Source organism: Physella acuta, unplaced genomic scaffold (assembly GCF_028476545.2).
Source record: "Physella acuta isolate Inbredline_101_S28 unplaced genomic scaffold, ASM2847654v3 ptg001125l, whole genome shotgun sequence".
Taxonomy (NCBI): Eukaryota; Metazoa; Mollusca; class Gastropoda; family Physidae; genus Physella; species Physella acuta.
This window is the reverse complement of record NW_026732642.1, coordinates 105,579-131,599: the sequence shown is the minus strand read 5'-3', so window position 1 is coordinate 131,599 and position 26,021 is coordinate 105,579. Positions and strand designations below refer to the sequence as shown.

Genomic DNA, 26,021 nt, shown 5'->3' with positions numbered 1-26,021 from the left:
AAAAATATACTTAGAAATTCTAATGTAGAAATAATAATCAGTAAATTAGTTCAGATTATTGAATAGATGTTTGTGTATTATTTAGATTAGCATTACAGAGAGAAAAAAACGTATTTTCATACAAATTTACTGTAATTTAGTGCAGTCAAATTTTTTTCGTGCATAAATTATGCAAATCAGAAAGCTCACATATATATATGTTGAAATTTTTTATTAGATTTATAAAAATCATATTAGCTCATTCAATTTCCTAATAAATAATATATATTTTTATGCATGTAAAATAATTAGTTTATTTTTTCCAAAATTTTTTTGTGATACAAGTGCAAAACTTGAAAGTAGGCTCCGTCTTCTTAGCACCGGCTCTCTAAAAAAGCTACGTCTTAAGAGGGTTAATCCCACTGCTCTTTCCCTAAAATTTCTCATCTCCATAAAACCATTTTTTGAACTTTTTTTCCAAATAGACATAACTTGGGAAACTTTACTTTGTAATAAACCAAATGAGTTTTTCAAGCCCATTCTTTGTTCCTGTATTAGAGCATTGGTTGTTGTACATTTTAACACTATTTTTATAGCTAAGGCTAGAATAGTTTTATTTTAATGAATTTTTTTTGCACAGTGATTATTGGTGCCAAAACAAAATGGCCGACATTTGTCCCATTTTACCATGCTATAAAGCTTTTATCATTATCAGAGTAAAACTTGACTGATCATTACAATAATGGTTTTATTATTTAGATAATAACTAAATCTACATGAATACATTAATTTTGTCCACTAGCTTGCCTGTTTAGAAAAGTTATAACAGATACTGTTATGTGGCTCTTGAAACCCTAAGTGCAAGTTTCTCATTTTTTAGACCACTGAATATGACACTGGTATAGAAATAGTTAACACAAAATGTATTAATTGTTCAACAGACTTGTGTCTAAATGATAGAAATACAATTCTAACCTGCTAAAAAGTAAAAATTCAGCCATCTGATGTTAGCAAGGTAATTTTTTAAATGGTACACATACTTATTACCCCTAAGGGGCAATACAGCCGACTCAGCCCCCACCTGTTTCTAACCAACCATAAAACTTCTAATCTCTTTGTAGGTAACAGGAATAAATGTTCTTAGGTCTCAGCCAATCTGGGGTGGTATGTTATGTAATTTATGACCCTCATGGTCCAGCAGGGAAGCAAACAGACACATTAATACCACTGCTCCCCCCTTACAATTTTTTACCCCCATGATACCCAGCCCCCACCAGTTTCTGGCCCACTATAAAACTTTATCTCTTTGTAGGTAACATGGATTACAGTTACAGATCTCAGACAATCTGGGGTGGCATGTTATGTAATATATGACCTTCATGGTCTAGCAGGGTGTAGACCAAAGAGGAATCAGTACCACTGCTCTCCCCTCACAATTTCTCACCCCCATGATACCCAGACCCCACCTGTATCTAACCCACCATAAAACTTATCTCTTTGTAGGTAGCATGGACTTAGTTCTTAGATCTCAGCCAACCAGAGATAGCATCTTATGTAATTTATGGCCCTCAGGGTCCAGCAAGGAGAACAAAGGGGAAACCAGTACCACTGCTCTCCCCTCACAATTTCTCACCCCCATGATACCCAGCCACCACCTGTATCTAACCCACCATAAAACTTATCTCTTTGTAGGTAGCATGGACTTAGTTCTTAGATCTCAGCCAACCAGAGTTAGCATCTCCTTATGTAATTTATGGCCCTCAGGGTCCAGCAAGGAGAAAAAAAGGGGAAACCAGTACCACTGCTCTCCCCTCAACATTTCTCACCTCCATGTCATGTTATGTAATGTATAGCACACATGGCTTATCAGGGGAAAGCATTAAGGCAGATTAGTTAGTACCACCCCTTTTTACATCCAAGAATGTTAACTCTGGACAGCTACACACTAGTATACTAACTACACACTAGGCATACTAATGTGCCTACTGTAAACTACTAGACTTTAGGTCTTAGGCCCTATGTACACCTGCAATTGTAACAATTGTAGACTGGGCCCATTGGGGCCTAGTGATAGCTAGTATCAGTTAAAGTGTGTGTACACAGCATTAACTATTTTGGGGTTAGAAATTAATTATTTTTATTGCGGAGTTAGTCTAAACTAGGAGATAATACTTATTGCCCCATTGCCCGGCTCCTTTCACCCCAAATGCTGGTTTTGGGGGTATGACAATAAATGTTCAATTAAACCCATTTAATACACTTTGTTATTATTTTTATATTGTGTAAGATACGTTAAAATAATTTTGCCATATTTTCAATACTAAAAAATTCTTAGATTAGCAGAAATCTTTAAAAATGTACAGGTGCTAAAAAGTGTGGCTCTTAACGCCCTCCTTTACCCTAATATTTGACACAAAAGTATGACAATATACTTCTATTAAAGCCTTGACAATGAGGTAACGTTTTCGTACATAAATAGCCGCGGGCGATTTTACGTACCCAAAACGATAGATTACCCTTAGTTGACTTAGAATTAGACTAGAATTTTTATATTAGATCTAGAACTAGATCTAGTTAAAGTTTAAAGTTTTAAAGTGTCACTTAAATAAAGATGATTTCTAGATCTGGTAGTCTAGTCTAGGCTAAAAATAATAATCATTAAAAAAGTTTTAAAAAACGTGGGGCGCCGAAGTAAAAGTTATATTACTATTGATTAGATAATACTATTGACTTTTATTAGGGAGCTTGTAGAGAGTCAACAGTATTAGAAACTGTAAGAAAATCACGGCGCCCCACGTTTTTGCTCGCTTATAGTAGAGTGATCGCTTGCATTATTGTGATGTAGGGCCTATAGCATTTATTTTCTACTTTTTAGTTCAATCAGAAAACGTGGGTTATTTAAAACTTTTTTAATGATTATTATTTTCTACTTTTTAGTCTTTGTCTGTTTGTTTGCATTAAAATCTTGCTATCGATTTTATCTTTTCACTTTTTTTGGGTAAACGAAGACAACTCGTAAAAAGACAACTCGTAAAAAGACAACTCGTAAAAAATACGTTGTTTGAATACGTTACTGACTAGAACACATAGATTTGAACCCGTGTCGAGTGGGATAGCAATCGTGTGCTCGACCATATCGTCTCCCCCAAACTGGCCTACCTCCTGTAAGTTTAAACTCGGTTCAAGCTAAATTCTCTGCCCCTAAGCCTGTGGCGACATGTGATCGTTCGCTTCACTGCGCGCGAGGTACGCGTCGCTGGTTTTTTTTCTAATGGCTAGCAGAGGAGAATTATATATATAGATTATATAGCGGTCTAAAATGCTCAATAAAATGTTTCCATTGATCAATTTAGTAATAATAACAATTGAATATTCAATGGTCATCCAAAAGAAAGCTTCCCTGAAAATTTCAGCGCGCTAGCTAACTGGGAAGTGCCAGAAATTTCGATCGCAAGATTTGATTGGAAAGACAAACAAACACACAGAGAAAGCAAGTTAAAGAAAACGTGGGAAAAAGACAACTCGTAAAAAGACAACTCGTAAAAAGACAACTCGTAAAAAACACGTTGTTTGAATACGTTACTGACTAGAACACATAGATTTGAACCCGTGTCGAGTGGGATAGCAATCGTGTGCCCAACCACTCGACCATATCGTCTCCTCCAAACTGGCCTACCTCCTGTAAGTTTAAACTCGGTTCAAGCTAAATTCTCTGCCCCTAAGCCTGTGGCGACATGTGATCGTTCGCTTCACTGCGCGCGAGGTACGCGTCGCTGGTTTTTTTTCTAATGGCTAGCAGAGGAGAATTATATATATAGATTATATAGCGGTCTAAAATGCTCAATAAAATGTTTCCATTGATCAATTTAGTAATAATAACAATTGAATATTCAATGGTCATCCAAAAGAAAGCTTCCCTGAAAATTTCAGCGCGCTAGCTAACTGGGAAGTGCCAGAAATTTCGATCGCAAGATTTGATTGGAAAGACAAACAAACACACAGAGAAAGCAAGTTAAAGAAAACGTGGGAAAAAGCCGCTACCGCTATACCGTGTAAATCTAGAATCTACAAAGTAGACAGTAGAGGAGTAGATAGATTAATTCGGTAATCTAGTAATCTATCGTTTTAGGTACGTAAAATCGCCAGCGACTTGTAATGTGAAAAACAGGTGACTCCTTAAATTTTAATAATTATTTCACATTTTGAGGAGGATTTGTTTTTTAAAATACAAAAATGTTTCCTCGTTTCATTTATGTACCTGTTTTTAAACAATTGAATTAAAACTTTTCAGTAATAAATAAAGACTAGCGATGTTTCCAACAGATGCAACCATGCTCATTTACTATATAAGCTATCTTGTTTAAAGTTTTATTTTTATAAACTTATAACGCGAGATTCAGGGGGAATCCACTCTATTTTAAAAATTACACACAAATGGCTGCTGAATATATAGCAAATCTTGCTCGCAGACACTGCTGTTTAAAGTTAATTTCTGGCCTATATTGATGTATTTAGCCATTGATTTAGGTTTAATATTCATTTATCTATAATATTTGACACAAACATATCACAATATTCTTCTATTAAAGCATTGACAATGAGGAAACGTTTTCGTACATTATTAGCCGCGGGCGATTTTACGTACCCAAAACGATAGATTACCTGTAATTCTATACTAGATCTTTATATAATATATAAATCTAGTAGCACTCTCCTCCTCTCTACTCTGACTCTAGCTACTCTAGACTCTAGTAAATCTAGTTACTAGTTTAGGGCACGAAAAACGTCGGTCACGTGACATTTTTGCCTTGCATTTTATCACCACCCAATACTTACTCAGGGTGGTGGTAGTATGCGAAGCTATCTGCAAAAATTTTACCGCGACCAATTTACAGTGATATTTGATGCAGACTTCAGCAAAGATGTTTTGTTTACAGTAGTTTACATTGTCGCTAGACATTCTGATGATTTGTGAACTTCACCATCTTTTGTGTTGACTTAAAATACCACCTTGTTCAAAACTGCCCGAAATACCACAGACGATAGATCGACTTATTTCTTTTGTGTGGAACACTGTGGCCATGTGCCACCACAAACATATAGATCTATTTTAATAATTTTATTGTCGCAAAGTAATTTTTCTTTATTACGTATCAGAACCTTAGAACGAACCCCCCGTGTGGCCTCAATTATCCGGCGGGTTTGTTGCATTGAGTAAAATATAAACTCAAAACAAAAATATATTTAATAGATCAGGCCCCACATACCACTCACGCATAGTGTTGTGCCTTAATACATTTAAACCAATAAACTAAATAAATAAACTAGGCCTATCTCCCTTTATTTTCTTTAGCGATAACTAAATTAACTAATTAATAATGTAGGCCTAATTCTATTACAAATTTCCTGTAAAATTTATTTTTACTATTAAAGAAACAGCTGCGTTGTTTTAATACCACACGCTCCCTTTCTTGAATCGAACATGACACTTTTGACCCCGAACATGTTAGTAATTTTTTTTTTAAATTTGGTGGAGAAGGGGGAGAGGGCTGTATACTTATTGAAACCGAGCAAAAAATAATTCACCGAGATATTGACCTTAAATGACGTTGCGGCATGCTGGTATACTTTTTCCCTTGAAAAATCAAGGTAGTATGATATTAAGGTCGCGCAGTGTCTTGTCACAATGTAAATCTAGTAAAAATGGGAGAGCTCAACATGTATACCAACTTATGGTAAAAGTTTTTAAATGCACTGACTGTGACCTCCCGCACAGATTCGAAAACCTGAGAGAGCGAGAAGCGGACGACAATGCTTAGAATTTTGAATATCTTGATATAGATTTTAAAAATATAGTCTAAAATTATATTCTTTTTATGAACTCACACTGACCCGTCTATGACAGCCGGTCATAGGATGTTAAGATTTTTTAATATAGAGATCTATGTTGGGTCTAGATATAAAAAAAATTAAAACTAGATTTTAAAAAAAAAGAACAACACACAACGTTCGTGATATATCAGCTTCTTTACTTTATAACTTAAAAAAAAAAACACTAAAAAAACATGATACACATTTTTTTTTCGCAAACTGTATCTCACTGTTTACATGTGATTCTGCAGGTATGTCTCGCATTTTCTTCTCGCAGTTTACCGCCTCGCCTTTTCGCATCTCACAATTTCCCAACACCCATAGAATAGAATTGAATAATTGAATAGATTCTAGATCTAGTTAAATTTTTAAAAAGTTAATAATAGGCCTAATGTGTAAATAAGATTAATATTTTTCTAGGCTTGCTGCTATAAACTACTGGATGTTGATTTTTAGTATTGTGATACTGTAGCCGGTATCCAATTTAATTCTAAGTCACATTTATCATTACTTAAGTTAATCTTTTAAGTTCAGCTAACTCAAGTGTTAAGAACTTATGATGGGATGTTGTTTTTATTTAAAATTTTTAGGGCCTAAATATTATTTTGAAATTTAAGTAGGCCTTTCCAAAAACAGGATCTCTTCAAATCTTAAGCTGATAGGAGAGCTATAGTTTATCTGTTTCAGGTTAACAGGGAAATGTCTAAAGGGCAACACTTTACATTAATTTATAGTAAAGCCCTCAAGTCTGAAAAACTTTGTATTAACTCTTTTCCTGTTTTAACTATTTCCAGAATGATCAAACTTGGGTGATTGTGATGTGATGATGTAAGAAAACATTGCAAACATGCCTTCATTCTTATATAAAACACAATGGAACATGATAAATGTGCTAGGCAAGAGGAAAAAATGTATGCTGACTATATTGATAACCTGTACTTTTATCTACTGGCTTTTAAACATGAAAAATGTGCAGAATTTAAAACAGCATGTGTTAGTGGAGCCGTGTGATGATAATGAAACAAAAGGTGTTATAAGTCAAATAGTAAGTGTCACAGTTGTTAAATATAGCTTCTTTTGTGATTGAGAACAGTTAATATTAAGGGCCTATTTACATGGATTTAATCTAATTGTTGAATAGTTTTTAAAAGGTTAATGATTGTCAACAATTTTTTATCCAGTTTCTGAAAGCAGAAAAATCTAAAATAAATCAAATAGATGACATTTGTGTTGTCACCTAAAGTGTGTTTAATGCTCCTTAGTTGAACTAACCTATTATGGCTGTCAGTATGTGAGAGGTTACCAATACCATTGACCTTCAAAACAGTTTAAGGAACAAAAAAATTAATAAAAATCTTTGTCGACTGTTCCCTTTGTCGAAGTTCAGTTTTAGTCCTTATATAATTTTCTGTATCTACAATGAAACTTCTGACATAAAGACATTTCTCAGTCAAGACAAGACTCCTGCTCCTTACAACAAGAAAAAGATTTGTTCTTACATACGAAAATTCATTACTAAAACCCACCAGTAGTAACAGTCTCTGAATTAGAGTTAAGCAATCAAGATGATTTACAGTAGTTCTTATTGCCATTTCAAAAGTCACTGAAAATTTTTAAAATATATAATTAGTTTTATCATTTAGATTTTGATATCTTTTTTTTTCCAGTGTCATCTCTACAAAGCCAAGGAAATTGTAGGAGATTTATGTGCTCCACTTTGTGAAAATAATTTAGTTACTTATACAAAGTGTCTCAACTATAAGTACAGCAAATACATCATCCAAGTTCAGTGCAGACACCTATGTAATACCCAACAGATTGTACCAGCTGTTTTAAAAATGAAACGTATCAATGGGTCCAATGTTAATGACTATCTGGTTTATAGTGGCTTAGATCTGCTGGCTCTTCTAAGCAAACGCTCAAGCATTGCTAGCTATAATCTTCAAGAATATATTATTACATCAAGGAATCTTTCTATTTTGACAGCAGATCTTTTGAAAAATGAATATGGTTTTTTTGCAAGGGAAGGTCAAGATATTTTGAGTCTTCTTTGGGGAGATGATTACGCTGATTATTTCAAAGGCACAAAAACTAATCTCCTGTTTGCAAGATCATACTGGTCAGCAGTAAAACAGAATGAATTAAGAATCTCGAGGATATTTGATGACTGGGATGTTTTCCCTGAAGTTTATGGTACCTGTGGGCCACTATATATCACAGAACATAATCCCTCATTAAAATCTCTTGACAAGTATTTTTCATTTTTAAGAGCTGAGTTTCCCCCTTGGAATCAGAGAGCTAAGCTTGCCATTGAAATTCTTCATTTTGTGCAAAAGACAGATGCAATGGAGCATTCTCTTCACCTGTGTGATATCAAATCTCCACATTTTGGTTTTACAGTTGGAAATACAGTGAAATTTATAGATGCTGAAACAGTATTAGCAGATGAAGCATTTAACCGTGATATGAGTGCATTGAAATGTAATGCACATAAAGATTGTGCTATTTTTGACTGTGAAGGGTTGTGTGATTTCAACACACACAGGTGTCTGCCTATGAGAATAAATAACAACTTACAGGTATTTAGGCTTTGATGTTTTGTTGTTTTTATTATTGTCAAACTGATGATTTTATATCCATGTAGCATGGATTTGGAAGTCTCACATTTTTCATGGAAATTACTACAATACAGTGCCTTCATAATTCACATTCAATGAAAAAATAAAATTTCATCTGCCCTAGTAAAATAAGATTTAGAAGTTTTACCTAATGTTCACAGTATTTCATACAAATATTTTAATCAGAGCTTTAAATATTATTGAAATTTAATACCTTAAGAATTAATATAATAAAATTTGCAGACAGAAAAATTAAAAGTAATTTATCACTTTTGAGGTAACAAAAGATGATCTTTGCCAATGGTGATCTTTCATGGCCATATCACTTTTGAAATAATTAAATCAGGATCACACTTTTTTTTTTTTCTTGACTCTCCCTGTACATTTTTTTTATTCATGATACTTGTGTTAATTGTTTTGTTTGTTTCTTTATCTAATATTCCCACTCTTGAATAATAAATAGCATTACATTTCTACAATATTGATATAAAAAATATATTAATCAAATTTGTATCATGTTCCAACTTTGATGCCATTAAAAATAATTTGTGTTATTTATCTCAGCTGTCAAAATACATTTCAATTACTTATCTCAGCTGTTAAAATAAATTTCAATTATTGTTGTTCTACTTAAGTGTCTTCTTGACATTTTTCTTTTCAGACTGTTTGTAACAAAGTCTTCAGGGGAACTATCTTTTCTTCTGTAGGTGGCCTCCTGTATTCTCCCCCTCACAAGTTTGCTGAAAAGATTATATCTCTAATAAATCATTGTGCTGATATGGAGCAAAAAGAGGGTAAAGTTGTCTTAAAGAAACCTGGACAGGAAATACTTTCAGATTTAAAACAAATTTTAATGGAGAGTATTGATGGACAGCATTAACAGACTTGTTTCTTTTTCATAGTTTTCTCAGTAACAGTTTAAATACATTTTTAGCCATTTTATGCTAAAGTAGCACATTACATCGCTCATTATTACTTCCCTAAAATGTTTGCACCTTTAAATTATTTAACTTTTTAAAAATAGCTTTGGCTTAGTTTGTATTATTTAATTGCATGGTATGTTTGGGTAAAGTATTGACTTTTAAAAACACCAACAGTGCCTTGCCACAATTGTTTTATTGCTAAAATGCTGATTAAACTTCCTTTTTTAAATATCTTGTCATATTTACAGTATTTTTTTTTAATTCTGTAATTGACAAGAAAGGCACATTCTTTGTTTCTAAACTGTTTTGTTTTAAGACTTTTTAAACTTTAATATTGTTTGACACTCTTTAATTTAATGCTTTCTGCTGTGATAGTTAGCTTTGCATTGTAGCTGCATTCCATTGGGATCACTATAGGTTGTAGTGTCTGGTTTTGTGCCCATACAGTCTATCCAATATATATGTTAATCTCTTCTAATGTCAGTTAGAGCTCTTATTACACAAAATGCACAACCTCAATTCTGTAATAGCAATTTCATTTACTAATCACCTATTGGTATTTTGATCTTGATATTTTAAATTTTTTTAAAGTATTGATTTTCAGTAATTTATTATTAATTATGAGCTGACCCGCAGCATATCATACGCCACTATTTAGTTATTTTAATTTTCTATTTTTCATTACTTCATAGTTAGTGAATTCGACACTACCCTCCCTTCCATTCCCCCTCCTCCTCCTTCCCCCCCCCCCCCCCCCCCCCCCCCACTCATCCGCGAAAGCAGCCCTCCATGACAACAGTTTACAGACGTCAATGAAAAGGTCAAGCAGAACTTCTTACCTCTCCTTAGTTTCAAATCGTTTAAAAGCTAAATTATCTGCCCCTAATAGCCGTTACTAATTTGACCCAGCTCTACGATTGTAAACATTCGGGGTGAACCTTAGCTCACCAGAATGGTGGGGGGTGGTAGCTATATGCCTAGAGAGCTGATGAGTAACGGTGTGCATTTACGGTCTCGCATGATCCCCATGAAGAGAATTATATATATAGATAGTTATCCTACTCTTTTATTTGGTGATGCAACTTCATTCAGGAATGTAATCTACCAGTTTATTTGTATGTTTATTTAACTTATTATGCTTAGTTTTATTACTAATTTTGAGCTCAATTTCAGGTCAGCATGGTCTTTCATTGATCATAGTAGACCTGTATCATATGGAGCTGTGGGTTAATGTCTCTGGTATTTGTTAACCATAGCATTAACATAAACTGTTTATACTGTTAATATTTGTGTTGAATTTTTTCAACAAAATAAAAAATGTGTCAGTTTTTATTTTGAAATCAGGATAAATATTTTAATATGTAGTAGTTTTATTTAATGACTACATTTTTTTTTCTTCAATGAGTTCATCACATATATTGGTTCAGGTTTTCACACTGGTCAAAAATGGCTCTTTACTTTCTTTTAAACAATTTCTGCTGTATAACTGCTGGCATAGCTATGTAACAATAATACTCAGTTGAACAAAACAGTTTCTTAAAAATATAAATTTTCAGTCTTAAAATCTTTATCTCATTTTTTTTACCTTTTTTACATATATTTGTGTGGATTGGTAATCTAATTGTATGATATATTCATATTTTATTGTTTTATTTACTGAAACTTATTTTGGGATCTTATTAAAATGTTGGTTATGTTTAATGTTTGAAGTCTATAATTAGTTAAATTTTTTTTGCTGCATTTATGTATCACTATGTGATATATGCTACTTTGTTAAAATAATTGTTTTGATGGAAATAACATGCATAATGGAATATTTAAGTTTCTATATCTACTTTTTAAAAATTACATTTTGCTGATTTATTCTGACTGATTAAATGTGATTGGAGTTCTGTGATAGAAAAACTATTTGTAATTTGCTTTTTTCAAAACTTAGGTCATTAATTTTAAATTATTCAACAACTTGTTTAATAGTAATAGAGATAAAGTAAACTTCAGTTATGTATTGGCATGTGTTTGATTTTAAAAGTAGTGAATATTTTAAAGTTTATTTTATTTATATAATTTTTTTCTAATTACATTATTAAAATTATTGTAAGTAATTTAAAAATATTTTTCTGTTGCCTGTGTAAATATAATTCAACAAGTTAACGCTGTAATATAGTCATGTTGTATTATATATGATACCTTAACATTGAATGAAACCACTGTATTAACAGATTCATTTATTGGCTTTGAAGTTGATTGGCCTTGGTTGCTTTCCATGTTTTGTGGGCACTGCTACAGCTAAGCTGTAGTGGCTTCTCCAGGGTGCAAATCCTGGGGAGCCAGATGTTGCCCATGTATCAGTCCTTTTTCCATATCTGATGATCCCAAGGGAAAGGAATGACAGTACACTGTTAGCAGGGCCTTAAAGACTTGACTTTGTTTTGGGAATTACACCCCTAGATTTTCTAAATCAAGGGTTTAGCCATAAGGCGAGGAGGTTTGTAATCAAAGTTTTCCCTCTCCTAGGTGTGCAGCCGTCATTATACAAAGTCCCATCGACCTTAATTGTATCCCTTCTCATGTTAGTTTGAATATGTTTTGCTGGGCTCAGAAACTGATGCTGGATTTGGTTATATTCTTAACTTTACTTTAAAAAAAAAGATTTAAATATTTTTTAAATTTTACAAAGATCCAAGTTGTAATATTTTTCTTATTGCTTGTTACATAAGATAGAGGTTTAGACAACAAAAAATGTGTGATCAACGAGAATCAGAAAAAAAGTGAAGATAGTGCTCCTTTGGTTAAATCCTAAAACAGTCTCAATAAGAGTTAAATTCCAAGTATTACAATACATACTTTTCTCCTCAAAATAAACATACTGCTTTAGGCCCACTCATATAAAATCGATCTTTAACCATAATTTGTGCTTAACTTTTGTACAATAGATATTTTGTGCATGTGGTTTAGAAATAAACTACTGTATTGGTTTATAGAATGTTTTTTTCAATTTTATATTGTTTCTAACATTGTCACGTTTTTGGTACACACTGATACCAGTTGCCATACATCTATGGACACTAGTTTTTGTCTTGTCTCAGAGTATGTTATAGCTGACCCAGAGGCAATAAATCCCAGTAGAATACATACAAAGTGCATGGGGGTCATCCATAAATGCTTTTTTTTTTTTACGATTTTTACCTCCCCACCCCCTCCCCTCCGTCACAAAAAGCCCCACACCCCCCCCCCCCCCTAAAATGACGTCCTATTACAGTTTATTAAGTTTTCTAAAACGCAAAATAACATCTAAAATTCGTTATATAACATTTCTTTTTTATAATGCAAAAGTGTGACGTCATTTATGGATGACCCCATGGTTCAAATGTGGATAATATATGCTTCACGCTATTCAACTTAAATCGAATTACAAAAACATGTTCTTCAAAAGGAAAACTGTAGATAGTTTCTTGTTTATACCCAGCAGTACCTTTTCTCCAACTTTTTATCTAATGAGGTCTTAAAAAATAAAAGCTGTTTAAATATTTATACTAACTTCTTTAGAACTGAAAACAAGAAATCTTATATTTCACAGAGTTTATTCAAATTCACAAGAGCATTTCATGAGTACCCACACACTCATCCTCTCAATGAATTTTTTTTTCCAAATGAACTACAAAACAAATCAATTACAATAATCGGCAGATAAAATAAAACTGGTTCTTCTAAATGGTCTACAGAAATACTTACGATAATTGAACGCTAAATAATAGAAAAATTCTAGCATACTGAGCTTTGATTACAATTTAATTGACTCTAAAGCAAAGCAGAATTTTTGTGAACAGCAAACTTAAAAAATTATGTCTATTTTAAATATTTTTTTAATAATGTCTACAAGTTTTTTAGACAACCAAATGCAGCCCTCTTCAATAATATAATGAACAGATCTTAAGAAACATTTTGTTTTTTTATTAATTTATAGCTTTTAAAAATGAGCATACTCAAACATCAGTCAATGGTAAACACAGTAAAATGTTGCAAAATCATACAAATGAAAGATGGGTTAGTCTAGCAAACAAAAAAAAAAACAAAAAACAGTTCATAATTCACACTCAAATATTGCACTTGGATTAATCCTATTGAACATAACAGCAATATAGCATAAAGTTTCTTTAATTCAAGACTAGTTGCTATGAAACACTATATTCATACTATTTTAAAAGATAAAGTTCAGATAGTAGCTATATTATCTTAAATTCTATTTTTAATAAAATGAAAATTTAAATTTCACAAAGTAATAAAATGTTTCTTTACCAACTAAACTTTTGAAGTGTATACAAGAGCTTAAAATAAAAGTATTTCATACGATGAACATACAAAACAACAATATCACAACATTTACAACTACTGGAGTCATTATTTCATAAACACACAAAACTAAAAAAAAAAATCACAGCAATTAAATGTATGATACTGTTTAGATAGAGACAAATTCTATAAATAGAAAATAAAAAGATAAAAAGTGCAGCATTGGGCAAACCTGAAAGTTTTAGAAAACTGGCAACTGTACAGAAATAAACGGATTAGTATTCCATGTTAAAATCTTTAGTTTAAAGAAATTATAAAACGGATACATGTCAATTTCAGACAAATATTTCAACACTTGTTTTCATTTGAGAGATTCATTAAACATGACTTCTGAACATTTACTAACAAGAGAAGTCTGATTTCTCTAAAGAAAACAATACACATGTAATGAAAATCTTTTTGCTTTTATTGTGAACAGAAATACAAATTAAACTAGAAAGCAGTTTACAAAGTCAAACTTAAAATAATATAATGCTTTTTAAAGAACCTAAAAAAATCATTAGCACTATCAAGATGGCAAACTATCTGGAATGGTCTGAAAGATAAAGAATGAACTTTTCCAATATTTGGCAACATAAAATGAGCCAATATTATATGTACAAGACTTGAAATTAATCTTTTGAATAGATTAGACAAAACAATCCAATTCAATGCTTTTGTTTTTATATGATATAAAACCAATTGTATGTAGATTCATATCAAATGACAGTCTAGTTCAGAATCGAATTAGAAACCAAAAACTAATGCAAGGCTTTTTGAGAACCAAAGATTGAATGAGTTTCTGCTATCCAGTGACAGTTACTGCTCTCTAGTGAATAAATAATTCTTAATTAAAATGTTAAAAAGATTGCCCAATTTTAAAATAACAAGTAAAACCGCCCCAACCCTTTTTTGTTTCAGCTTGAGATTTTATAGGTTGGAGAGTACAACAAAGCCAGATTAAATGCTTACAAAGTAAACAGCAATCTTTTAAAAACAGCCAAAATTCATCAATTTTTAACACAAATAAATGTTTACATCTTGTATTTGTACAACACAAAAGTGGACATTAGAAGTCAAGAATGATGAAACTAAAATCTGTAGGAAACAAATAAATATGTATGATATTTAATGACAGACGATGAAATGTGTATGTAAACCAAGAGGTAATATATCAAATTTCTAATCTAATATGTAGTCATTTTTTTAATACATGTCATTCTTTTATTAGAAAAAGTTTTAAAATTATTTGAAATTAATAATAAAATATGAATTGCGTGTCACATATCTTAACATTCTGTTTTTCTTTCCCCCCCGAAAATCCCAATCCATAAATTAATCTAATAACAATTTTCATTTTAAAAAAATTACATCCAAATATGTCTGATAGTTATATATCAGGAATCAAAATTTGTGTGCATAGCAAGCATTTAGAATTGTTATTTCTAAGTGCAAACACAATCTTTATGATAAGCAAGTAAATTTTTTTTGACAATTATACATCTCAAGTAATGCATAAAAATCTGCAATAGAATAAAAAATCTAAGTGTTGCTTTTATGATTTGATCTTAGTGAGTGTGGTTTCACTAATGATTAGTTCACTGTATATTCAATGTGTTAGAAATATTGATTCAGAAATGTCATAAAAATTTGCTTCCTCGTATGACTGAAAAGACATTTACAATTTAAGAGAAAATGAACTGAGCCCAGTTTCTATAAAATAAATAGGTGCCTGCATTATTTAAATCCAACCACTGCTTTAAAATTCACAAGACCATCTCCATATTTACTTCTTTGAAAAATCCTTCAGCAACAGTTGCCTCCCTGGTTACCTCCACTTCCACCAACATTAAGACTTTGACTGGCTGGTGAGTGTTGTGGTCCAATTTTAATGCCATTTGCCTGTTAAAATAATACACTTTTAGTATGGCCAACTGACTGTAAGTAGATCAAGTTAACTAGAAATTAACTAGACATTTGTGCCCTATTAGTAATCTTTGTGGGCGACTAAAGGAAACTCAAGATAAATTTACCTCATTGTTAATATCAAAAACACCATCTTGGATCTTTTGATAGATTTCCTTAGCTGTGTTGATAAAAGCCTGAAAAAAAATGAAAAAAATGTCAACCCCAGAGAATTTTCTTTGTTGTGTTACTCTAATGTGTCATTTTTCATATGAACTACATTTATTTAAATGTTAAAATGGAAGTCTCACTGGTTACAGATTTTGAAGATGCTGCTAGAAGCAAGAAATTTTTTTTAATATACACTGTTTATTTGTTTTTCTACCACAAACAGTTCAATTTCTACATAAGGAATTTTCTTTATTGAAATTACAGGCAATATATTATTGAAATTACAACAAATTGAAATTTCTCCACTGTAGAATCAGGCTATATTTATAATGTAACTAGTACAGTGATATTGAAAAAGAAAGTAGTTCCAGTGACTAAGTTGAAATTGTTTTTAGCATTGAAAATAAAATATGTATAGGTTTTTCTGGTATTAATGTTATTTTTATTCATTGTTTAATATTGGTAAATTGAATTATTTAAACTCATACATAGTAAATTTAGACCCTTGTCCTGTATTATCTGTATAATACTTTTTGTTTGATTTTTTTAGCATATTTATCAAATCAGATAATTGATAACAGTGTTGGAACCTAATAGAAACAAATGGTTAAATCATTTAGGCTAAAACCAAAGAGACAAAGATTAACACATTTTAAAGAGAGGCCCTGACCCATGTATAAGTAGATGACAGACAGAATGTTTGTGGTTTATCTATATTATGCATTACTACACCGTTCATCCCATCACCATAAAAATTAGGGAAAATGTTTAAAATACGCTTTGAAAAGTTTCTGCGATAAAAAATGTGTTATTTCAAAGGGGCAGTAAGGTGCTGTGTAGTGCAATGTGTTCCCCATTGGCTATCTTATTGCTTGGGATCTGTTGATTGGGTGCCCTGCACAGGGGGAGAGGGTACTACTTGATTCAACAGTCTAAATGCACCAGGAGAATTCACCTAGTTTAATTTTAATCAGCCCCTTTCACTAGTGAGTCTCAAATTTCCCAGTGGTAACCTGAGTACATGGGGTCTGTAGACTGGGAGCCCTGCATAGGTGGTCAGGGGTACTACTTGATTCAAATGTCAAACTCCCAAGTGATTGACACCCTGGCAGTTTTCTCAATACAAAATTAATGACTCGATGCAATTTTTATTCAACTATGAAAACAGTTTACAGACCTCTTCAACATTGGCAGCAGTTTTAGCTGAAGTCTCCATGAATATCAAGCCATGCTCTCTTGCAAAAGCCTCTCCTTCTTCTTTCTTGACTTCTCTTCTTGCTTCTAGATCACTGTATACAATTATTATTATTAGTTAACAAATGGAAATTTTGCTTAACTACAGTATTCTAGGTAAGGGTCGCGTGGAGGTAGAGGCTAGACTGCCAACCCAAAAGTCTTGTTCAACTCCGGGTTCACGTCAGTAGAGCGTCCCTCACCCTGAGTCCACACAGCTCTAATGGGTACCTGACCCATGTTGGAGCAGGTAAAGGCGATTGGGACCACAATATCTTTTTATATGCAGAGGTCACAGAAACAAGTGAACTCTACTTCACTTGCCCCATGAACCATAAGGTTAAAAAAGGGAACGTTACTCTTTTTCCCACATAAATTCTATAGCTAAGTTATTTTGAAAAATCAGAACAGATTACCTTTTGTTTCCAATTAACATTATAACCATGTTGGAGTTTGAATGCTGTCTTGCATCTTCAAGCCATGTTGTAAGGTGATTAAAAGTATCCCGTCTGATAAAAACAATATTTTTTAATTATAAGATATTTAGATTATTTTCTTAAAGGCCTTAAAATGTTAAACCTACTGGTGTATCTAACCCATCCTACCTGGTAATGTCATAGACTAGCAATGCTCCAGCAGCCCCTCTATAATAAGATCTTGTGATAGATCGAAATGATTCTTGTCCAGCCTAACAACAATATTGTCAAATCTTAAATTAATAAGCATTTATTATTCATATTTAAACATCGTCAGTGGGATTATTACAAGTAGTATGAATATAATTTCTTAGCATTTTTTAAAATCAATTTCTCAAAGCAAATCATCCATTTATATTTTTCAAGCAATATAAATTTTATATTAAGAACTTAACAGTAACCTAGTCAGAAACACACAAGGCATGGCAAATAATTTCTATTTATTTTTTTTAAAAAAGGGTAGGTTAAGAAGAAGAAATTCAAAAAAGGTAAACAGAATAACATACTGTATCCCATATTTGCAGTTTGATTTGTTTGCCATCAATTGTTATCATACGAGCACCAAATTCAACCCCTGTTTAAAAAAATTAAGCATAATACATTTTGACAAAAACACCAGCAAAAGAAAATAAACTTTTTAAAAAAGTAACAATTCATAATATTATTTTAAAATCTTCTCAACAATACAATAAAAACAATGCATTACCAATAGTAAGATCATGAACTGGTTGAAACCTTTTGTCTGTAAACTGGAGAAGTAGACAGGATTTACCCACACCTAAAGGTGAAATTGGATATTTATTAATTGAATTTCATTTATTGAATAAAGGGAAGTACATACAAAAATCTCTTTTGGATTTATAAAATTCTTTAGGGTGCCATTTAACATCTTATCCCAGAAAAAAAAAATGGATAGAATTTCCGAGAACAAACACATTTAGTGGTGAAGTAAGCAGAAAAAAACGAGTGTCCAAAATTATTATTTTTTAAATAAGACTTGTACTGAATCTTAGTAATTAAAATTATTAAATAAAATTTATTTCCATAAATAACTTATTTCAGTTTAAGATGTAAAAAACTTTAAGCTGATGTCTTTAAGCACAAAATTTCAATTTTCTTGAGAGTTGGAAAATGTGACAACTCTGGTTTATCCTGTGTGTGCTTTAAAAAATGGTTCATAATCCTGACATATGTGATCAGTTTCTTTGAATTGCATAGGCTGTGTTGTTACTTTCTTTATACAGAGTATGGAGAAAGTAAGCATCGTATCATACAGAAATGTTAAATGAAATTTTAATAGTTTTCCCCCCTCTACTGTATTGTATACAGAATATATAGGATGCCCTGTAAGTGTGCAAAATTCTAAATTGAGATTTTGAACATTTTTGCCATTTTATAATCTTCCGAAGCCAGAAAAACTTAGTTTTGCCATCCTGTCCGTCTGTGTGTGTATGTCTGTAAACATGATTTCATATACAAGTTACAATCAAATTTTTAGTTTTCTTTCACCTTTTGAGCTATTTCCGGTAACACCAGAGGGGATACATACTCCACTTACTGTCTCTCAAAAGCTGATAACTTGAGTACCATTAAAGCTAGGTAGACAAAATTTCTATGCGAAATTTGTATGCGAAGGTGCCTAATAACTTTAGTACAATTTCCGCAAACACTAAGTGGTATGTTGCTCTATTTCCATAGAAACACAATAACCTGAATACTGTTTCAGTTAAGTAGACAAAATTTCATACAAAAGTATATCTTATACTTATACTTCGATTACTTTCAGAATTTGACTGACCTCTGATATCTGGAAGTGGTACTATTTCTGGCTTCTAAAATAACTAAATTAAACTATAAAAATAATAAAATAGCTATGTTCTTTTTCCAAACCAGTCAACAGTTTATGTGAAGAGAATAAATCATATGGCAACAGATGGTACACTAGGTGAGTGAAAAGGGGTATTCATGGCATTAATACACAGCTGTGAATGACTGCAATAAATGACATAGACAGTTGGTAAAAGTAATTAGTTACAAACTGTAAGGGAAAAGTGTTAAATTCAAATTGTATGAACAAGGAATAGTTCTATTAAGTAATTTGATAGTTATACAAAAGGCTATATTACATTAATACAAGTGCTGATCAGAAAAAAAAAATCTAAGTTTGGCCCCCAAGATTTAAATTATTTTACTAAAGTCCCAATCTTAGATGAGTCTATTGTCAGGGCTCTCTACCCCTATAAAAAAACCTGTTTTTTTTTTGTAATCAAGGTTCAATTTTATATTATTACAAAATTTATAAGCATAATGATTGTAAACATCTATGTGACAGGTTACATTTTAAATGAAAATATTAAAGAAATGGAAAAATGAACTTAACTGCTCATAGCATAAAGATGTAGCTAAACTTACAAAATAAATGAAAACTACAGTTTTCCTTGTTCAGGAAATCAGATATATAACTGTTGCACTTGCTTACTGAGTCTTCACTTACATACTACATACGAAAGTTTCTGTTTATATAGTTTTTATATCTTTCTAATATGCTATCTCAAAACTTAATTCTTTATATTAAATTATATTGTGCCCAGCAGCTTAATCACACAATTCCAAAATAAATCTCTCTTTATATATAGAGAAACAGACCCATGCGAGGAAATAACTGATAGAAGGAAAATATTTGTTTTGAAATGGTAACATTATTAACATCATCAATTAAATTAAATTCAAATTTTAAAAAGTTAAAAGTAAATTTCAAAACTTTTTATTTTAAGCAAAAAAAACATCTATGAATACCTTTTACAAAATTAAGTTATTTTAAAATGCATGATTTTAAGTTAAAAAAAATTAAAAATTTTATTCTCCAAAAAATTAATTGAAATCTAAATTTATCATAATAATAATATGTATTTATTTCTTCAAACAAAGCTATAAAAATCATACAAATAACTTTTTAATAACATGTATCGTTCACTGCATTTATTTCTTAATCTAAAAATAATATTAGATAGTATTGTTAGTTGGCTTATTGCAACAGTGCATGCACAATCAAAGTAGATCCCTAGGTGATGATTTCCACATTTCTTGCCCTTCACGAAAAATTATCATTTGCAATTAAAAATTTAATTAATGATGCCATATCAGTAACTATTTTATTATTATGTATTATTGCTATTTTATAATTTAAGAAACATACATTTTTTGCAATACCACCAGACATGCCTACTCCTGTCAGCCAAAAATAGGAACAGTCATGCCAAAAAAAGAGGAATTTGAAGCCAAAATGAGGAACATAGGCCGGGACGCTACTTTATCGAGTCAAAAATAAAAATAAATAATTAAAAATAAAAAATTAGTCTAATTTGTAGGCGTCTAGTTATATATAACTAGTCTCTAGGCTACATTTAAAAACTGCTTAATGTCAGCTTACTTTTTTTTTAAAGTTAGCTTTGACATAACTTTATTAATTTGATTATTCCTTCCTTGCTATGTTCTAGGATATGTAAAAGTCCTAGTTACTTCTAAGTTCTTATTAGAGACAGATAGCTGTAGAGAACAGTCAGAGATATGTAGAGGGTTAAAGTTAGATAGTGTGTTAGGGATTGTCATGGGAGTGTGTAGTTAGATGCGTTAGTAGATAGTATTATAGTATAGTCTAGTTAGGTAGAAGAAGGAGATTGATTCGAGTTGAATAAAATCATTATAGAACATCTTGAATTGGACTTGTGTTTGATTTCACTAAACTGTACCAGGCGTATAAGAAGAGGCGATCCCCATAGGAAGAATATTATCTTCTGTATGTTCATGACAGAGCATCACAGTGTATATATAGAATCAAACTTTCTACAACACCACCCTCACAACTGGTGTTTCATCTTCTTGTACCCCATCCTCACAGCATGTCTGTACCACCCTCTCACCTTCTTGGATTAAAATTTATAAGAAATTGGGGATATACTCATTAAACGCAAGTGAAAAAGAATTCACTGAAGTATTGACCTTGAATTACATTGCAGCATGCAAGAATACTTTTTCCCTTGAAAGAACAAGGTAGTAATGAAATTATGAATAGTCCTAACTAAAAAAATTTTTTGCTAATTTGCAATAATATATAATATATCTAATATTTTATATTCATGACAGAACTAAATGTATTTCTGAATATTCTTTAACAAGATCTGCATTTGAAATAGAATAATTAAAATATGATCTTATGTAGAGCTACAAGGAGTGGTAGCAAATCAACATTTTTTTAGTTTTTGTATTGAGAAGCCTAGTTCTGAATTAAACAACAGCAGAACATCAGCTTTTAAGTTATCTTTAAACTTTAATTTCCCATATTCTTATTACAAAAACCACTCGAAATAACCCCACCCTCCATCCCCCACCATGTTGAATATAAAGTTACACTTATAACTCCATTAGAAAATGTGAACTATTGGTGGCCTCATTATTAAAACAAGTATTATGGTGTTTTATTGCCCTTCTCTCCATATTTTACTTTGGAAACATAAAAAAATCTCTGAAACAGCAAAAGGTCTAGGGCGCTGGTGTACTCACAACTGTTGGCTACCCAATGGTATAGATTGACAGTTGTGTCAGGGATTCTAGTTGCAAAACTCTTCGTGTGATTTATTCATTAGTTTTTTGTGCTTCAAATTCTTTTTCAATACTAGGATGATATTGGAGTTCTGGGAGTTAATTAATTATTATGTAAATGTCAGGTACCGTCAAAAACTAAATTTGTAGTAGCATCATTCACAAAACTTGTGTAAGCTAATGACTTCTAGCCAAAGATGGCGAGTAGACATACATGTGGTTTTCAAATTTTATAGTGATGCATTTCTTAATGAGTTGTGCTTTCTTTGGAATTATTTTGAGTGATGTGTATGTTTTTTACAATAAACTAATTTCAGAGTTAGCTGGCAATCTGCTTGATGCGGATTAATTTACATTTTGCAAATAGGGCCTACTACTACACACTACAATGCAACCTACGGACTGCCGACTAAGACTGTTGTTACAACTTGTCCTTAAGAGGTAAATAATTCTAGACAACTCTAGAATCAACACATGTAAACAATGTGCCCAACTGACTCACTTATTTTCAAAAAACTATTCTGTTGAGGTTATGTCATGTATGCCTATCTGTTGTCTTCCAGTTTGTTGTCAAGAGACTGGTAGTTTAGTTCACCAGAACATATCAAAATCACTCATGCGTGACAGCGATCATCAAATGGGTGTATTTATGTGGTTTGACACATGCTGACATCTGCTGTTGTTTAATGTTTACATTCAAACAATTTTCTCAATGCATAAATTTTCAACACATAATAATTTTTGGAATTGATGTTGATTATCACTCAATTAAATTTCTTAAAGGGCAGAATAAAAAAAACATGCTTAAAATAATAAACAAGTCATATTTTATCAACACAAAATACAAATTGAAATAAAAAATAAATTACTCTGAACTATAGGCCCTAAATAATATTTTATGATTGCAGCATATTTAACATCAAATTTACTATCACGAGTATTGTTGTTACTTGTAGGACATTTTTAAAATTATTTAATCTTTAGGCCAAATCGTAATTTATTAGGCCTATTCAAGCAGATAAGTAAGAAAAAAATATCAGAAAATATAATCATTTATAAACAGTTTCATTTGAATAGCCTAGATCCTAGCTAGATTAATCTAGAATTCTAGAAATCAATCTAGGATTCTATCCAGATCTAGCTAGTTGTATTACTCGCTAACTCGGAGGCGTGGCCAGTCGTTAACGACAATATGGCGTACAGACTAGATGCATGACTTCCGACTATTTATCGTCTTAGTTTCAGTGACCTTCTTAGAATTACTGTTTAAAATGTTTACCATGAGCAAAATGACGATGTTTTCGCGTAATAAAAACAAACCATAGGTGGCTGTGCTATATTTGCCAGAAAAGCATTTTAAAATTTGATTTGGAGAATGGAGGCTAAATTCAAAAGTTGGTTTCATAAAAATGAATAGAACTTTTAAAATATCAACGGTGTAGGTACAAAAATGAGCGAGAACGTAAAGCATTTTTAGTTTTATCAGTCTATATGAAAAAAGAAATCAAATATTTTGTTTTTTAATAAGACCGGCGTTCATATCACAAATAATTTATTTTTATTTTTTAAAAACCACGTGACCACTATTTGGTTTATCACTTGTGAGAAACTCTGGTGCATGGCCAATTAAAAAGTCGAACCTATTCGTGGCTTGCCGTGGCTTCAAGAGTAAGTTGTGTTGTCATGGAGTGGTGTGTCGTGTCATGGTAGTGAGTGACAAATATTAAATTAAGTAATTTAAGTTTAAAACAAACTGCAAAATTAGTGCCTAATAGATTTAATATGGATGTCTATTATTCAGCAGTCATGTTTGTATTGAAAATTGCGTAAATTTTAGATTTAGGGAGAAAATTTACCTCTAGAAACTAGACTCTAGCTAAATCTAGATCTAGTATAGAATTAGGGATTTTGGTAAAAAAACACTAATCATCATATAAAAATAAAAATTACATATTCTTGTAGAGCTCAACTATATGAAAACAAAACAAAAAAGATTTTCTGTCTAGCTCAAATAGTTTTTTTTTAGCGAATTTTTTTGTGAGGGGTGGAATCCCCTTGCTTTTGCATTGGCCAATTGTGACAAGTGATGGTATACCTGAATAAATTGAGCATAGTTATTTTACTTGCAGTTGTATTTTGTTCATATTTGCAGAGTTTAACTAGAATGATATATAGAACTTGTAAATGCTATTGAAATGAATAAAAATAATACAGAACTTATATTTTTGTGTTGGCTTCCTCCCATAACCCCAAAAAACTGTGTGCTGCCCAAATATGAAAATGTTTCTAAAGCCATATTTTATATAAATACAGCAAATGAAAGAACTACAAAGTTAGAAATCTAAAGTAAATGACTTGAACACTGTTATGTGCATATAATTGCCTCATTATTTTGGGCAGGTGAAGTAGAGTCCATCTTTAAGCCATTTTGTTATAAAACTGCTGCGCAAATATGAAAATGTTTCTAAAGCAATATTTTATATAAATACAGTGAATGAAAGAACTCCATAGTCAGAAATCTAAAGTAAATGTCTTGAACACTGTAATGTGTCTATAACTGCCTTGTTATTTTGGGCAGGTGAAGTAGAGTCCATATAAAAGCCATTTTGTAATAAAATTTGGAGTTATCAGATCAATGTTTTTATGTGTGAATTGTGTATGGATTCTGATTTTCAGCATATAACTATATCTAAGGGTAAGTAGAACTTGAATACTTAAAATTACAGTTAGCACAATGCCAGTGTATAGCAACAGACAGGTAACCTAGATCTAGGTCTGACTCTTGTCAGTCTAGTCTGACAAAATTGGATTTTAGGAAAAACATATTCTGCAAAACTAGAACTAGAGCTGAAAAAATTAAAGATGGGTATGTAAATATATTTTGAAATAAAAAAATTAGGAGATTTGTTTGCACATGCCATAAGAATGCTGTTATTAGTTGATCAAACTTAAAGGCCGGAAGATCGGGATGAAAAAATATAACAATGGTGGCAGCGTGACCTACATACAGTGACTTCGTTCGGAGCAGTATAACTAATGTCGGAGTCAAAATATCCAAAAACAAATTTCATTTCCACATACTTAAGATATGTCTGATCAGTAATCTACTCTCACCTAGAATAATCTTTTAAAAAATCGTGATTCCAACGTATTTGAAACTAGCCTTCATACAGGGGGAAGACCAAAGCAGAGACAGCGTGCGATCAGATCGCTAAGCCATCAAAACAATGGGAAAACCATTCTACTTTTCATTTAACATTAGGAAATGACCTTTTAAACTTAATTAATTACCATAAATTAAAAACTTATTAGTATGCAAAACCAAATCTCGTGCGCCCGGTATCAGAAAGTAATGGGCGATTTCGGGTCATGTTTTTACCGCGATCTCGGCGGATACCGACAACCCTAATAGAATCAATCTAGAATCTAGAAAAAAATTCTAGAATCTAGATTTTTTAGAATCTAGACTAGCTAGAATAGATCTAGATTAGAATTACAATTTTAAAATGGACGTAGACTGTCACGTAGACTATGTCTAAAACTAGATCTACCTAAAGTTTCTATAGAATCTAGATTAGATCTGGACTAGATCTAGATATATAGATCTAGTCTAGAGTCTAGATTAAGCAGCAAAAATTATAAATAAGCTGTTGAAAATCCGCCATGATGAATTTCCGTCAGTTCTCACAGTAACCAGTTGTTGTTAGATGTCTAACCAGGTAAGTTATCTTACAATTTTAAAGATGTCAAATCATATGCGTTTAAATTTGAGCTTCTTCTTTAATAATGAAAATAGGTGAGTTTTACCTGTATCCCCAATGATAATGTATTTAAATAAGTATGCGTAAGACATGTCTCGGTAATATTTTCACTCAGTGATGATGTCAACTAAACTTGACGTCACATACAAAGCGGAA

At 31.7% G+C, this 26,021-nt stretch overlaps 2 protein-coding genes across 2 annotated transcripts; one reads left to right on the top strand and one right to left on the bottom strand.

Annotated features, from left to right (window-relative positions):
* The first annotated feature begins 4,722 nt into the window (after positions 1–4,722).
* On the top strand, positions 4,723–10,092 carry LOC131956057 (divergent protein kinase domain 1C). Its single transcript, XM_059320410.1, has 4 exons — positions 4,723–5,111; positions 6,645–6,895; positions 7,518–8,429; positions 9,130–10,092. The coding sequence occupies exons 2-4, from the start codon at positions 6,698–6,700 to the stop codon at positions 9,346–9,348; spliced, it is 1,329 nt and encodes a 442-aa protein (XP_059176393.1). The 5' UTR covers positions 4,723–5,111; positions 6,645–6,697; the 3' UTR covers positions 9,349–10,092.
* Positions 10,093–12,955: 2,863 nt separating this feature from the next.
* Positions 12,956–26,012, bottom strand: LOC131956042 (ras-related protein Rab-2). Its single transcript, XM_059320395.1, has 8 exons — positions 25,912–26,012; positions 18,212–18,283; positions 18,012–18,079; positions 17,635–17,717; positions 17,446–17,538; positions 16,974–17,085; positions 15,754–15,822; positions 12,956–15,622 (listed from the first exon to the last, which is right to left on the bottom strand). Exons 1-8 carry the CDS (start codon positions 25,955–25,957, stop codon positions 15,527–15,529), a joined length of 639 nt encoding a protein of 212 aa, XP_059176378.1. The 5' UTR covers positions 25,958–26,012; the 3' UTR covers positions 12,956–15,526.
* Positions 26,013–26,021: the final 9 nt, after the last annotated feature.